Source organism: Ruditapes philippinarum, unplaced genomic scaffold (genome assembly GCF_026571515.1).
Source record: "Ruditapes philippinarum isolate M1 unplaced genomic scaffold, ASM2657151v2 ctg2211_1_1_1_1, whole genome shotgun sequence".
Taxonomy (NCBI): domain Eukaryota; kingdom Metazoa; phylum Mollusca; class Bivalvia; order Venerida; family Veneridae; genus Ruditapes; species Ruditapes philippinarum.
Window position 1 is genome coordinate 139,243 of NW_026856501.1, and position 13,896 is coordinate 153,138.

The 13,896-nt window shown below is 32.0% G+C and overlaps 1 protein-coding gene across 2 annotated transcripts in view; it reads right to left on the reverse strand.

Moving 5' to 3' along the window:
- LOC132746761 (tetraspanin-13-like) overlaps positions 1-13,669 on the reverse strand; it is a 29,697-nt gene extending 16,028 nt beyond the window's left edge. Inside the window, exons 1-3 of one of the 2 annotated variants that reach the window (XM_060736011.1) lie at positions 13,500-13,669; positions 1,881-2,048; positions 1,090-1,308 (exon numbers count right to left, since the gene is read on the reverse strand). In XM_060736011.1, the coding sequence (XP_060591994.1) occupies positions 1,090-1,308; positions 1,881-2,048; positions 13,500-13,562 (450 nt within the window). In that variant the 5' untranslated portion in view covers positions 13,563-13,669. The remainder of the gene's footprint in view (positions 1-1,089; positions 1,309-1,880; positions 2,049-13,499) is intronic. The other variant, XM_060736010.1, reaches the window with a different exon arrangement.
- Positions 13,670-13,896: the final 227 nt, after the last annotated feature.

A 13,896-nucleotide genomic window follows, 5' to 3' on the forward strand; every position in this document is an offset into this window, starting at 1 on the left:
GCACTTTTATTTTCTCCCTTACCAACTTTTTCAATTATATACTTGGAAACCAGCTAGCAATTGGCATTTCAAACATCCCTTTATTTTATTCTCAATCATGAATAAACATAAAACAACCTTAACAGTAATTTATAATTTTTTTATTTTTTTTAACCAAAGTTTTCAAAATTCACTCGTGAAAAAGTGCAATGTAAAAAGCAATGACCTTGTACACATGTCTACCAATACTGATGATGTAGATCATTTCATACTCATTAACATGTGTAACATAAAGTAAGTGGGTAAATAAAATATTTCAGTCTTCCTTTCCACTATTTTACAGAAATGGTCTTTATTTCTAACTCAATTGATGATAACTGAACAGAAATGGTCTTTATTTCTAATTCAATTGATGATAACTGTTATTTCTACCAGGGCAAGAGATCTCAAGGATTTTTTTTTCAAAATAAAGTTCATTTAAAGCACTTTTTCAAGAAAACCCTCAATTCAAGAACTTTTTAAGACCAGGGCTCTAATTAGCATTTTGGGACTGGGGCCAGAGTTTTGCATGATTTTCAAATATTTTTCATTCAAGGGGGAATTTCAACAGAAGAAAATTAATTCATTTAAAACGATCAAAACAAGATTCAGTTAACAAATTTATCAACAATAAGCTGCTGTCATGAAATATTTTGGTTACTTCCAATGAAATTGAATACATCTTTGATACTTTGTATATAACTTTCAACTTAAAAATGTGATCCCTGATCTATGGCATTTAAATATTATTTTCAAGGGAGAATATTAAGGTTTTAGGGGAAAAAAACATACTAGTATTTTAATGGGGGAATGGGGCCCATATTTGGTCCCAAATTTTACTATTGCGAGAGCCCTGAAGACACAGATCAGTTTGAAGCACTTTTCAAGACCTGTGCGAACCTTTCTTTAGTAGTTTTGAAGATGCCAACTAGCATGCTAAAACTTGACACAACTCTAATATAGTATGTTGCAGCTACTTAAGCAAAATTTTGACCTTAAGAATATTAAGACAATTACTATGATTAATTATGAAAAAAAAAGTCTATAAATAGTTAACAAAAAAGATCTTACAGCATCACAAGATGGGTGGCCAAGTGGGTCAGTTTTATTCAAATTTACATCTTCAAAGCCACAGCAAATTAATTTGTTCTGTATGGTATCCTTGAATGTCATATCAGCTGCCTTCCATCCATTACGTACTAAACTGATCTCCTGATCTCTGTTTACAGCCAAACAAGCACAGCCGAGAGAAAATTGCAGCAGGAACAATAAAAACAATATAATCATATACTTAAAAAAATGTTAAGAAAAATCAAATCAGTATTATAAATTGCTATATATATCTGTAACAAGAGGGCCATAATGGCCCTCATATTGCTCATCTGATTAAGGCCCTTAATGACAAAAACAAATTAATCTTGTTAACTATTTATGAAAAGCAGACTGTTGTGCTTTTCATTAATAGTTAACAATATTAATAATAGTTAACAATATTAATAATGTAAGACTATAATGTCTTAATCTGAAACATAAACTGATATCATAAAGTTCATAATTAATTGCCTCTGAAATAGTGCAAAATGAATGTAAACAAGGTTTTATTCATATCTGGACCCTGTGGGCTAGTTTCTGACATAAGATGACCCATACTCAAACTTAAGCTAGAAATCAACATAATAATCTTTCTGACCAAGTTCCAGGATATTTGGGCTGAAAATATTGCCTCTAGAGTGCAATAATTTGGACTGTGTGAGCATCAAGATTAAGAAATGAGGATCTTTATAAAATCTTCAAAACAGATAAACATTTTTTTCATCATTAGATCATATGCTAATTTAGTTGTATAACGAGTACAAGGATACAAAGAAGAGAAGAACTTGATGATGTTTGACAGCTCCTATCATTCCCACTAAGGAAATAAAAAACAGGAACACTCCACATGCAATGATTCCACCAATCAAACCTAGGCTCACCACAATGGCTGCCAGACGAGAGTATGCTGCCACACCTATTAGGATTATAGAGATTATCTGAAAGTATATAAAATATTGATATCATACTACATCATATAATTCTAATATTCTATTCTAATGTATCCCTAAGGCTCGTAAAACATTCAAGAGAAAAAATACTTGCTATTACATGCAACATGTAACTACATGTAGGTTATCTTTAAACCTACATGTAACAAGGTGCCCAGTCTGATGGACAGCTAAATCCCCTCCTGCAGCGGACATGAATGTGTACTTCTTGAACTTGGTGGGATCAAAGCTCCACGTAGACAAAATGCTCAACCAGACGTTATGATTCAAAGAATATCTTACTTATATATAAATAAAAGCATATCACTGAAAAAACATTATTTACATTAGGGCTCTCAATTCACAAATTTTAGTGCCAAAGTTTGGAAAGCATGGAAAACAACATGACAATACCCTCGCCTGCATACATGTACAGCTCCTACAAAACAGAGGCAGAGGCTCTCATTACTTCTGACTCATTTAAACAATAAAGCTTGCATTTGAATTAGCCAATCAGATTTCACGCACTGTATCATGTATGGCAGCCATTTGTTTATCAGCTGTATAATGAGAGGATTTAATCATGATTTTTTTGGATGTGACAGTTTAATTATTTTGTTAAAAGGTATTTATTTTTTACTTTTGTTCATAAATAGGTCAAAATTAATGTAAATACACGCTGTCTTAATTGTTTAAATGCAATAGATCTAAATCGATGTCTTATGTCAAATTGTTTGCTACAAGATTTTGCAATGATCTGTTAAGACCTAGCGTAACATGGAAAATGAAAAACACAAAATATCAGATTAAAGAATGATAAATATGAAATAGGTTACAAATAGGTCTTATAATTAGGAATAAAGGTACAATGTATTATGTAAAGAGTCTTATTGTGAAACCTATAAATATATAGAGGATATTGAATGAGTGTAAGTTCAATACTGAATTTATTGCACAAGTTGAATAAAATTATATTATGCAAGCCTTAGGCGAGCATAATATTATTTGATTCAACGAGTGCAATAAATTCAGTAATGAACTTACACGAATTTGATATTCTATTTATCACATACCCAAAATAAAGACCGCTTAAAGTGGAATAAGAGGCATTTTGATTGACGCGCCTATAGTATAACGCTAACATTTAGCGCGTCTTTATAACGCTAATGACGTCACGTCAAAATATATGCACGGTCATGCAATACCATATTTACGGAGTCGCAAAATCGGCACGAGTGTGTGATAAAAAAATATACTTAATTGTTAAAAAGTACTTTTTTTTTTGTGAATATGCATTTTTACGAAACACAGAATATATGGATCATGTAGTTTGACTTGTCACTAATTGTACTGCGAAACAAGATATTGTGCTATTTTCATGTCTAGGTAATATCTCGCCTTTACGTACAACATAAGTACCTTTTCTGTGGTGAAATTTGCGCCAGGATTTTGAGCGCAAGCTTTGAACTGTCTAAAATCATATTAGAATTTATATTTGAATAAATTTGTTATAGTACCTTTAAAGATTATTCATTTCTACATCAATTCCATTTTTAATTTGTGAAAAAATTCCTAACATAACGATTTTGATAGAAAAGTACCATCAAAATAAAGACATGGCCGCTAATGTCACGTGACAAATACACTGTTGATTTTATGAAAAATTTTGTTATGATATATCAAAGTCAACGATATGTCAATGCATCGAATTAAAAAGCTTGTCCAGTAGAAACTATTTGAATATGTTAACAAGCATGACTGTGTCAGACCAAAAGTGTTGTCAGGCTTCCGTATCAGTGACACTTTGATTGGCCAATGAAAATCAACAGCTCGGAATAAGAGTGTTTACGACTCTACACGCAGCATCACCTCTTGTGTTTTGTGTTGTGTCATTTATATAGGCAAGAAACATGAGGGATCCTAGAACTGGGCCTTGGTGGACACCTGAGAATACTGGGACTGCCATTTACATGATTTTCTATTGCAAGTTGCTAGCCGTACGGGCCCGTACGGCTAGCCAAAAGTTCTAGCCATACTTGAGTCACATATGCAGTCAGTGCGAAAGTCAAAAAAAATTTCCGGCCACAAGGACTTGGATCCTTAGATTTATTTCCGGCCCTGATGATTTTTTCCCGGCCCGGACTCTGAAAGGTATTTTTTTGAAGGGGTGCCGTGGGGGAGGGATATTGCCATAATTATAAACAAAAATATTTAGAAAATATGAATTATCAGACTCAACTATCAGATACTATGAAAAAAATATACAAAAACATAATAAATAAAACTTTAGTTTAATTCACAAGAAAAAGATACATCTTTCAAAGGTTGGAGAAAAAGTATGTTTTGGTAAGGAAATTATCCAAGACAAGATGGTGGCTTACATTACTTAGCAAAAACTGGTTGTATCTTGGGGTGATTTTGGTTATCTGGGTCTGTGAATACAAGTAAAAATGAAAAAAAAGATCGATCTTGGAAGTTTTGCATATTTCAGAAGGCCAAAAATTGTTTCAAACTGGCTGTAATTTTATTCGGACATGAGGACTGACTGTATCGAAATTTATCTCGGCCCTCCTGATTTTTAAATGGCGAGGTCCGAGGACCGACAGACTTTCGCACAGACTGCATATGACTAGCAAGGACACACCGTATTGGCTAGTTGAACAGCACTTTTCAAAATTATACGGAAGTCAAAAATGCATATATATGTTATTTTATGATGTTAAGCGAGGATTTTAACCAAGAAACAGCAATTGTCTTTAAGTCATTAAGTTTAATTTTCAACACTTTTAAAACGAAAAAAATACACTGAAAATAATTGTTGTTGGGCTCTGATAATTGCATCAATTAATGATGGTATAAAAGTTTGTCCATCATTAAGGAAAGTTTGCATGTCCTGTGAAACGCATTATAAAATTCTATTTTCAGTCCCTGGGTAGGCTTAAATTAAGGCTAATTACTTGATTGCACTTTTAAAAAGTTTTATGTTTGATATATATATTTATCTACTGTATTTGAGATTTATACAATTGTTTTTGCTTTTCACCGTTTTTTTTCAAGATAAATTATACAAAGCTTGTTCGTATTCATAATTTTACAAAATGGCGGAGCATTTTTATTACGGTGAAGTGAACACACGAGGACAAATGCAGAGACTTGATTAAAATAACATAGATTCTATATGCATTTACGAGGGTTACACGACTTACCGGAATCGGCCGAATTACCGGAATCGACCGGAATCGGTGTTGAATTACCGGAATCGACCTGTAACTTTGTAATAATTAAACTTTTTAAGTTTTTTCTTGCAATTTTATAAGATATAAACAATATCAATGATTTATGAAAAGATTTTTATAAATAAAATCGCTTTTGATTAATTTAACAAGAGATCTAATATCGACGAGCTACTGCCAAACTGCCCGTGACCGGAATCGGCCTGTTATTTCGTTGTTTATGCAACTTTTAATGTTCCTTTTGCATGTTTTTATAAAACCTAAATATTATCATTAATCTTCCTAGAGATTGTGAAAAAATCGCTTTTAAATAATGATAATAATAAACAAATATTTATGATCAGCGAAAACGTGCAAACTGCCGGAATCGGCAAAGGATTACCGAAATCGGCCTGTAATTTGCTTATCTATATTTATTAAACAAAATGTTTGCACCCTTGCTTATAAATAAACAATAGCAATGATATATAATCAGATTATTGTCAATAAAATCACTTTTTTATATTTATTAAACAAGATATTTAATATCAGCGTGTTACTGCCATACTGTCGGAATCGGCGAAGGATTACCGGAATCGACGTATAATTTAGTCAATTGTACTTTTTAACGTTTTTGTTGCATTGTTAATATTCATCTTATAAAATATAAATATTATGAAAGATATTTGAAAGTTTCTTTCTTTCTTTTATTTTGTAAATTTCAATTCGCCTTTGGTTAATAAAGCAAGAGATCGAAGATCGGCGAGTTACATATATACTGTCATACAGCCGAAATAGGCGAATGATTACCGGAATCGGCCTGTATTATTGTAATTTATGGACTTTGCAAGAAAATTGCAAACAATATAATAGGTATCTAAAAAGATTTCTGTAAATGAAGAATCCTTATTAAATAATAAGCTAGAGATCTAAGGTTGGCGAATTACTGCCATATCGCATAATTATATGCAGTGCCAGGGCTATCGGACAATTACCGGAATCGGTCTGTTTTTCCCCACCAATATTTCAACGTTTGAAAAATAACCTTGACTTATTTTATTAAATACAAACAATTTAAAAGATTTTTATAATGTTTATTGAAAAGAAGCAAAAGATTTATGAACAAGAGCTGTCCGTAAGACAGCGCGCTCGACTTTTTTATTGCTTGCCAATAAAAAAAGTTTTTGCAGTAATAGGCGAGATAAAATGTGAAATATGCATATACTACTGATTTTAATTTCAAGTACAAAAAGAGAAAAATAACTAGTTGTTTGATACCCTTGAATATTACAGCAATGTTTATATGACATAATTTATGGTAAAGTGAACAAGTGGATAGGAATGAATTTTTTTAGATTTTTTAAGTTTTTTAGTGCTTGCCTATAATACAAAACATTGACAGTTAAGGGCCATAATTCAAATAAAATCTTTGACAGAATTACCTTCTCCTGGACATGTTTGGGAATCATGATTGTAAACAAGTATTCCAACTTTCAAATTAATATCTCAAACAGTTCAGTCAAAAAGTCGACTGGTACTAAAAACTTAACCAAGATTCTAAGTCGATAAAAGGCCTTAATTTTTAAAACAAATCCTTGACAGAGTTACCTTCTCTTGCGTACAGATGGGGGTAATGATGTGAAATAGCATTAAAAGTTTCAAAGCAATATCTCAAAGGGTTAAGGCAATAAGTGGATTTTACCCATATTCAATGTATTTTCTAAGTCAAAAAGGGGCATAATTCTGTCAAAAACCTTGACAGAGTTATGTCCTCTTGTCTGTTGATGAAGGTCGTGATGGTAAACAAGTATGGTCAGTTTCAAAGCAATACCTCCAATGGTTTTGAAATAAAGTGAGGTGGTACAAAAAACTTAACCAAGCTCAATACACTTTCTAAGTCAAAAAAGGGCCATAATTCTGTCAAAAACCTTGACAGAGTTATGTACTCTTGTCTGTAGATGGAGGTTATGATGGTGAACAAGTATGGTAAGTTTCAAAGCCATACTTGTAATACTTCTGAAATAAAGTGGGGTGGTACGAAAAACTTAACCAAGGTGTGACGCCAACGCCGACGCCGGGGCGAGTAGGATAGCTCCCCTTTTCATAGAAAAGTCGAGCTAAAAATTGCTGTTATAAATAATAAAAAGATTAATATTGAAGATCGGCAAAAACGGGAAACCTGTCGGAATAGGCGATAGATTACCGGAATCGACCTGTAATTTGGTTATTTGTGAACTTTTTGAATATTTCTCTTGCATGTTTTATATAAGATATAAACATTTTCAAGGATATTCATTTTTGTAAATAAATTCGCTTTTGATTAGTAAAACTAGAGACCTAATATCGGCGAATTACTGTCATACTGCCGATATAGGGGAAGGATGGGCGTGATCAGCCTGTAATATAGTTATTTTTATGTTATTTTATTGACTGAAAATAATATCATTGATATACGAAGATTTTTTTAGAAATAAAGATCACTTTTTTACTATAAACTGGATATCTAAGATAGACTAATTACTATCATAGTGCCTGTATTAACAGGGAAATACCGGAATTAGTCTGTTATTTTGTTATATTTCAGCGTTTTAAAAATATCTTGCCATATTTTATTAAATACAAACAATTCAAATGATATTTGATAACATTTATTGCAATTGCTTTTACATAATAAACAAGGTGATCTGTGATTTCTTCCATACTACCGAATCGACGAGCGATTACCGGAATCGGATTCACTTCGTCTAGGATTACTGGAATCGGTTCTTATTTTGTTATGAATGTGAACTTAATATAATTATTATCATTTATTTTTGCATGTATTTACAAACATAATCATTGATCTATTATGGAATAATGCAATATCGTCTTTAAATTATATTTTTTTCAGGACATTGCTAACAGAGGATTGTTTGAAATGACGGATAACAATAGGTCAGTTTAGCCTTTCTTTATGTTTGCATTACTCAATTCTTGATTTCATAAAGTAGTTGATTTATAATTACATGCAATAATTTTTATTTGAATCTTTATTTAAACAATACAAACCTCATAAAATATTCACATGAAATCAATGTTTTACCAGGCAGTTAAATCGTACTTACTTGACAGTTTATGGTCATTCTGCAGTATCAAATCAATTGTCGTCATTTGCGTTATTGGTGCACCATAAAAATATTACAAAGATTGCGAATAAGTCAATCGTTGAAACATAGATTATTTAGTCTTAAATAGTAAACAAATCATATATACCCGTAACATATAAAACAGTGAGATATGGATGTTAACTATATACGCACAGATGATACTGTCACTTTATTGGAAGTAAACGAGCTGTATATTGGGAGCTGTGTATTGGGAAGTGTGATATACTACAAAACAGTGGGGTGCCAATATACGGTATGCTGATATATTTCATAGTGGGAGAGACTATCTGTTAGAGAATGCCTGTTGTACAGCAAGCTGTAGATGAATTAAGTCATAGGATTTATTGAACTTCATAATTTTTAAAGACTTAAGATTTAGTCAATGTAAAAACAAAACAACAATATAAACACCCTGTATAGATCTTAAGATTCTTTTCAAAGTTTAGCATAATTTCTAACCGTTTGACCCATGTAATTATTAATAAAAAATGGAAGAAGATCTTTTAAGTAAAGGACTATGATATATACATGTAGTTATCTATGTCTCTGGCTTATGACACTGAATTAATAATGACATTTTCCGCGAACATCCCAAATAAACACACAATTGTTTTTTAATGTGATGTATATATATTTTTTCATCTTTGATTAAATATAAACAATATCAATGATATGTAATCAGATTTTTGTAAATAAAATCTCTGCCATACTGTCGGAATCGGCGAAGGATTACCGAAATCGGCGTATAATTTGGTTATTAATGAAGATTTAAAAAAAGGTTCTTGCATCTTTATACAATATCAATGAAATGTAAAAAAAGTAAATAAAATGGCTTTTGATTAATTTAACTTGAGATCTAATATCGGCGAGCTACTGCCAAACTACCCGAATAACAATCCTTCCGACAGTATGACAGTAACTTGCTGATCTAGTTTAATTAATAAAGCGTGATTTTGTTTATAAAAATCTTTGTACATGTCAATTCTTAAAAAGTTCATGAATAAAATTACTGGCCGATTCTGGTAATAACTCCCCGATTCCAGCAGTATGACAGCTGGAACATACGATATGTCGTATGTTCCAGATGACAGTAACTTGCCTATCATAATTAAATCTCTTGTTTAATGAATCAAATGTGTTTTTTTTATAAAAAAATCTTATTACATGTCATTAATTGTTTATATTTTATAAAAGTTTAAAAGTTCATGAATAACAAAATTACAGGCCGATTCCGGTAATCATTCCTCGATTCCGGCAGTATGACAGTAACTAGCTGATCTTAAGTATGTTGCTTAATTAATCTTAAGCGATTTTTATTTATAAAAATATTTTTAATATGTCATTAACATTGTTTATATTTTATAAAAGATGCAAGATTTTTTTTTAAAAGTTCATAAATAACAAAGTTACAGGCCGATTCCAGTAATCATTCCCCGATTCCAGCTACAGCTTGCTTAACAACACGCTTTCTCTAACAGACAGACCCTCCCACTATGAAATATATCAGCATACCGTATATTGGCACCCCACTGTTTTGTAGTATATCACACTTCCCCATACACAGCTCCCGATATACAGCTCGTTTACTTCCAATAAAGTGACAGTATCATCTGTGCGTATATAGTTAACATCCATATCTCACTGTTTTATACGTTACGGGTATATACGATTTGTTTACTATTTAAGACTAAATAATCTATGTTTCAACTATTGACTTATTCGCAATCTTTGTAATATTTTTTATGGTGCACCAATAACGCAAATGACGACAATTGATTTGATACTGCAGAATGACCATGAACTGTCAAGTAAGTACGATTTAACTGCCTGGTAAAACATTGATTTCATGTGAATATTTTATGAGGTTTGTATTGTTTAAATAAAGATTCAAATAAAAAATATTGCATGTAATTATAAATCGACTACTTTATGAAATCAAGAATTGAGTTATGTAAACATAAAGAAAGACTAAACTGACCTATTGTTATCCGTCATTTCAAACAATCCTCGGTTAGCAATGTCCTGAAAAAAAAAAAAATTTAAAGACGGTATTGCATTATTCCATAATAGATCAATGATTATGTTTGTAAATACATGCAAAAATAAATAATAATTATATTAAGTTCACATTCATAACAAAATTAGAACCGATTCCAGTAATCCTAGACGAAGTGAAGCCGATTCCGGTAATCGCTCGTCGATTCGGTAGTATGGAAGAAATCATAGATCACCTTGTTTATTATGTAATAGCAATTGCAATAAATATTATTACATATCATTTGAATTGTTTGTATTTACACTTGTGTAAGAAAATATGGCAAGATATTTTTAAAACGCTGAAATATAACAAAATAACAGACTAATTCCGGTATTTCCCTGTTAATACAGGCACTATGATAGTAATTAGTCTATCTTAGATATCCAGTTTATAGTAAAAAAGTGATCTTTATTTCTAAAAAAATCTTCCTATATCAATGATATTATTTTCATTCAATATTAAAAATAACAAAAATAACTATAATATACAGGCTGATCACGCCCATCCTTCCCCTATATCGGCAGTATGACAGTAATTCGCCGATCTTAGGTCTCTTGTTTTACTAATCAAAAGCAAATTTACTTACAAAAATGAATATCGTTGAAAATGTTTATATCTTATAAAAACATGCAAAAGAAGTATTTAAAAAGTTCACAAATAACCAAATTACAGGTCGATTCCGGTAATCCATCACCTATTCCGACAGGTTTCCCGTTTTTTGCCGATCTTCAATATTAATCTTTTTATTATTTATAACAGCAATTTTTCATAAATCTTTTGCTCCTTTTCAATAAACATTATAAAAATCTTTTAAATTGTTTGTATTTAATAAAATAAGTCAAGGTTATTTTTCAAACGTTGAAATATTGGTGGGGAAAAACAGACCGATTCCGGTAATTGTCCGATAGCCCTGGCACTGCATATAATTATGCGATATGGCAGTAATTCGCCAACCTTAGATCTCTAGCTTATTATTTAATAAGGATTGTTCATTTACAGAAATCTTTTTAGATATCTATTATATTGCTTGCATTTTTTTCTTGCCAAGTCCATAAATTACAATAATACAGGCCGATTCCGGTAATCATTCGCCTATTTCGGCTGTATGACAGTATATGTAACTCGCCGATCATGCTTTATTAACCAAAGGCGAATTGAAATTTACAAAATAAAAGAAAGAAACTTTTAAATATCTTTCATAATATTTATATTTTATAAGATGAATATTAACAATGCAACAAAAACGTTAAAAAGTACAATAGACTAAATTATACGTCGATTCCGGTAATCATTTGCCGATTCCGACAGTATGGCAGTAACTCGCCGATATTAAATATCTTGTTTAATTAATAAAAAGTGATTTTATTGACAATAATCTGATTACATATCATTGCTATTGTTTATTTATAACCAAGGGTGCAAACATTTTGTTTAAAGTATATAGATAAGCAAATTACAGGCCGATTTCGGTAATCCTTTGCCGATTCCGGCAGTTTGCCCGTTTTCGCTGATCATAAATATTTGTTTATTATTATCATTATTTACAGTGTTCCCATTCACGCACAAATGTACGTGAATCACGTATAATTTACAAAAATCACGCATGAAATTACAACTAGGTGCGTGCATGCACGTATAAAAATTGAAGTTGAACTGCCAAAACATTATCCGCAAATTCGAATCACAAATCAATATTCTACTCATAAATCTCTGAAATTGTTTAAAAGACCGTAAAAATCGATACGACCGTAATTTAATCTGAGGTCATAACTCGGGTTTCCCAGCTGTGCTATTTTTAGCTCATGGACTGGTTCATAATTATTAACGACGCTTAGCGACGCTCTATATTAAACGCAGTAACAAGTCTACATCCGGGCAATACAAATAAGCCGTCTGAAATATTAAATAATCGCTGGAAAAGTTATTAAAAAATGCAACGCAATTGAAATGAATGGTTCCATAAAAGCGATTCCAGCGAAAAATCGCCCACCTTTACTCAATCCTCTAGCGCAAATCAAGAACCAGGCCCTAGTAAAAATAGTGTTGAACCCCCAAAAAGAAACATTGCAAACGATTTCAGAACTCCTGGTTGTCCGAATTTTCATGGCTTAGATTTGACAAAGACAACGGGAAAATGTTTTGTTTAACATGCGAGATATATGAAAAAAACACTTAAAACTGTCTGTGTTTAACTGACTTGCTTGTCTAAATTATAGTTTGTACCCCCTTAATATTCTGTGTACCCCCAAAATTATGACCTAGGGGGTACATGTACCCTCAAATTTAAATTCAAGTGGGAACACTGATTTAAAAGCGATTTTTTCACAATCTCTAGGAAGATTAATGATAATATTTAGGTTTTATAAAAACATGCAAAAGGAACATTAAAAGTTGCATAAACAACGAAATAATAGGCCGATTCCGGTCACGGGCAGTTTGGCAGTAGCTCGTCGATATTAGATCTCTTGATAAATTAATCAAAAGCGATTTTATTTATAAAAATCTTTTCATAAATCATTGATATTGTTTATATTTTATAATATTGCAAGAAAAAACTTTAAAAAGTTTAATTATTACAAAGTTACAGGTCGATTCCGGTAATTCACCGCCGATTCCGGTAATTCGGCCGATTCCGGTAAGTCGTGTAACCGCATTTACGATTTTCATATAATTTTGAAAAGTTCCGTACGGCTAGACAATACAATGCGTCCTGGCTAGTCATTCGTGACTCACGTACGGCTAGAACTTTCGGCTAGACAATACAGTGCGTCCTGGCTAGTCGTACGTGACTCAGGTATGGCTAAAACTTGTGGTACGGGCGTACACATAAGGCTAGCCACTTCCTCTTCTCACAACAGACTGCAACCATTGATCTAGAAAACTTTTGACCCATTTTAAAGGTACTCATATTTGGACTTTGGCAAACCTACTCTTTTTCGCCAGTTTTAATGGAACGGCCCCGACCCCTTATCTGTGAAAAAGCCCTGAATTTTAGTTTTGACGAAAAATCAATAAAACCTTTCTAAAGATAAATCACAAATAAACACAAACTGGAGATGCTTACAATATATAGAACATTCAAGATAATAAGGGCGTTCTTAGAACAGCTAAAGCCCCCGCAAACCATTATTAATATCTTCCACACAAACGTGTTTTTAAGTTACACAGCATAAAATTTTATTCGGCTGCTACACAATGGCCGAAATACACACGTCAAACGGTGAGTCAGTTAAATGCTTCCTATATCACTAAAATCCGTCAAACCGTACGGGTATAAGGTTGTTTGCCACTAAATATTTTCCAAACACCATTGTTCAAATTGAAAACAAAAATGGCCTTTAGTGCTGGGACCAAACATATTTGATATTTAGTCACGGCAACAGGCTAGGCCAGTGCTACTTTTCATATGTCCATTCACATGTATACAACATTTGTACTGTATTACGGTCTCATTAAAGAAA